At 37.6% G+C, this 2,386-nt stretch overlaps 1 protein-coding gene across 1 annotated transcript; it reads left to right on the top strand.

Moving 5' to 3' along the window:
• Nucleotides 1-685: 685 nt before the first annotated feature.
• LOC131039246 (uncharacterized) lies at nucleotides 686-1,717 on the top strand. Its single transcript, XM_057971952.1, has 3 exons — nucleotides 686-1,213; nucleotides 1,268-1,361; nucleotides 1,476-1,717. Exons 1-3 carry the CDS (start codon nucleotides 686-688, stop codon nucleotides 1,715-1,717), a joined length of 864 nt encoding a protein of 287 aa, XP_057827935.1.
• The last annotated feature ends 669 nt before the right edge of the window (nucleotides 1,718-2,386 follow it).

Raw genomic sequence — 2,386 nt, 5'->3', positions numbered from 1 at the left:
ATAACCCAAGCAACCTGAAGAAAAGAGGTTTCAAAAGGAGGCCAACCCAAGTAGTCCTGAAACTCAACCGAAGAGGTGCAAGCACACAAGCCTGATTCCAAACTATTCACCAGAGATGCCAAATTGTTTAAGAGAAAGAACAGTGAAAGAAAAGATGCAAAGTACATTCTTCTCTACAAAGACAGAGCACACAAATAAAAGGCCCTTTGAAGCCATACTTGCACAAATTGTCCCAATTAAGACATCTATTTCGAACAACTAGCTACAAGAAAAAAAATGCAATTGGAACAACAAAATTTTTTCCAGACTTACTTTTACTTTGTAATTATTTCTTAATGATATGAATATTGTTAGAGACGGGATCCCCTACATCTAACTAGATTTAACTAGAAATTGTTTTTTTTATTTATATGTGTGCTTACTCATCTTAGCTTATTCTTTGATATAAAGATACTAACATCTATATATTCTAACCGTTTGAATAAAAAAATAATGTTACATACAAACTAACTACAATTTATATTTTTTATACACTCTGTTTTCATTATAATTAGATTTATTTTTTATTATGTAAGAGAAAAGTGGTTTAATAAATGCTAACCTACATAGTTATAAAAAAAGATCTTTTAATCTACGCAAAACTGCATTCCTTTTATCATATATCTAGATCATTTATAGGGCACAAATGGCGGAGAAGAGCAAAACAACAGCTGTCCATTCAGAACAGCTTGACTTATGGTTAGAAGACCTAACGGGCAGGTTTGATAAGGCATTTGAGGATTCAGGAAATTCTGTGTCGATAAACAGAGTGCCCATGTATCTCAAGGGTTTAAACAGGCATGCATATGAGCCCCTCGTGCTCTCTTTGGGCCTTTTTCACCACAAGATATCTCACCCACTCTCCGAAATAGAGTTATACAAAGTAAATGCCGTAAATCGATCACTGAAAAGGCTACCCCAAAACAATCAGGACGCACGTTTTTTAGTGGATGGACTGCAGCCTTTGGTTCCAAAAATTAAAGCAAGTTATAAAGGAAAAGAAGAGTGTGACAAAAAATTCCTTGCATGGCTGTTCACTCTAGATGGATGCATCCTTCTAGAGACTCTCAGGCTTCTTAGTGATGAATCACAATGGAACCTCCATGCTGACTCACGATTGAACCTCAATGGTGATTCAGGCTGGAACCTGGATCCCGTTTTCAAAAGAAAAAGGGTCCAGTCTTGTCAATTTGACATCTTTACTGACCTGCTGATGCTTGAAAATTAGGTTCCCATGATCGTCCTCATTCAGCTGTTGGAGATGGAGGAAAACTTAACAGAAGAAATAGCAAGGATAGAGCTGCTTAGAATGATATGCGATGGTATAATTGCCTTGGCTCACCCTTTCTCATAACATCTGCAGCCAAAAGTTAAAATATAAAGATCTGAAGCCATACGATCAGATTTTGAGATTTTTCATGATTTTAATGTTTAAGAGTCCAAGAGTATCCATGAGGGGAAAAAGATAGAGGATGTTCGTGTTACGCTACCAGAGAGACGCAGTGTTCTTCATCGTCGCGGTCATAAAACACTTCATAAACGTAAAAGGGAGTGCCTAATGGCTTCTGCGACTGAGTTATTCGACAACGGAATGAAGTTTAAGTCGTACGAGGGAGTTCCGTCCATCAGGTCCCGCCGTTTCGACAAAGAGAAGAAGACTCTGTTTCCCAGCACGTAAGGATATATAGCTAAGTGATTAGCAGAACCCAAAACACATGTCTATAAAATGAATGTTGCGATCCTAAAAAGTGTACCTATAGCGTCTCATACTTCAGAAAAGTCACTGTAGTTTTGAAGAGATATTTGTGTATCTTCATACAGGGAAATAAGATAAACATATTGAGAGCTTTCACATTAAATTGCACAGTAGGCTAAAATGAAACGGCGGTCGTCTCACTTTATAATCTATAGGTGTTTCCGGTTGGAAAGTTTAATAGTAGGAATTCTGTATTCTATCAACATTTTGTTAAAAGCATCTCCCCTTCGATATAAAACAGACAGTTATGTGTGGGATTAATTTTAATATTGTCCATTGGTTTTGAGTTTTTGAAATCTCGATGTCTTTAAGTAAAAAATACCCTCCTCGAGTTTCTATGAACCGCGTCTATGATATTGCGGTGCTCGCATGCTCCTCTTCATTCAATGTGGGGTCTCATAAGCATTTACCTTCCAATCTCTCAGTATCCCTATACTTTTACCTACGTGTGTCACTTGGGGTTCGGAGCAACTCCTTGAACTGCAGATTACTCATTCAAATGGATTCTTGTTCCCCTTCTCATGCCCTTATTGTCGTTTCAACAGAAGATTGCCCACAAAGCATCATTGGTAACACAATGTCAAGTTGTCT

Source organism: Cryptomeria japonica, chromosome 10 (genome assembly GCF_030272615.1).
Source record: "Cryptomeria japonica chromosome 10, Sugi_1.0, whole genome shotgun sequence".
NCBI classification, from domain to species: domain Eukaryota; kingdom Viridiplantae; phylum Streptophyta; class Pinopsida; order Cupressales; family Cupressaceae; genus Cryptomeria; species Cryptomeria japonica.
The sequence above is the reverse complement of the archived record's forward strand: the minus strand, read 5'-3'. Positions and strand labels throughout refer to the sequence as shown.

Excerpts from the sequence above, each read along its gene's own strand:
- LOC131039246 (XM_057971952.1), top strand. The coding sequence starts at position 686 with ATGGCGGAGAAGAGCAAAACAACAGCTGTCCATTCAGAACAGCTTGAC. Across the intron at positions 1,214-1,267 it reads CCGTTTTCAAAAGAAAAAGG|GTTCCCATGATCGTCCTCAT; the intron begins GTCCAGTCTTGT and ends CTTGAAAATTAG. Across the intron at positions 1,362-1,475 it reads GCTTAGAATGATATGCGATG|AGTCCAAGAGTATCCATGAG; the intron begins GTATAATTGCCT and ends TTAATGTTTAAG.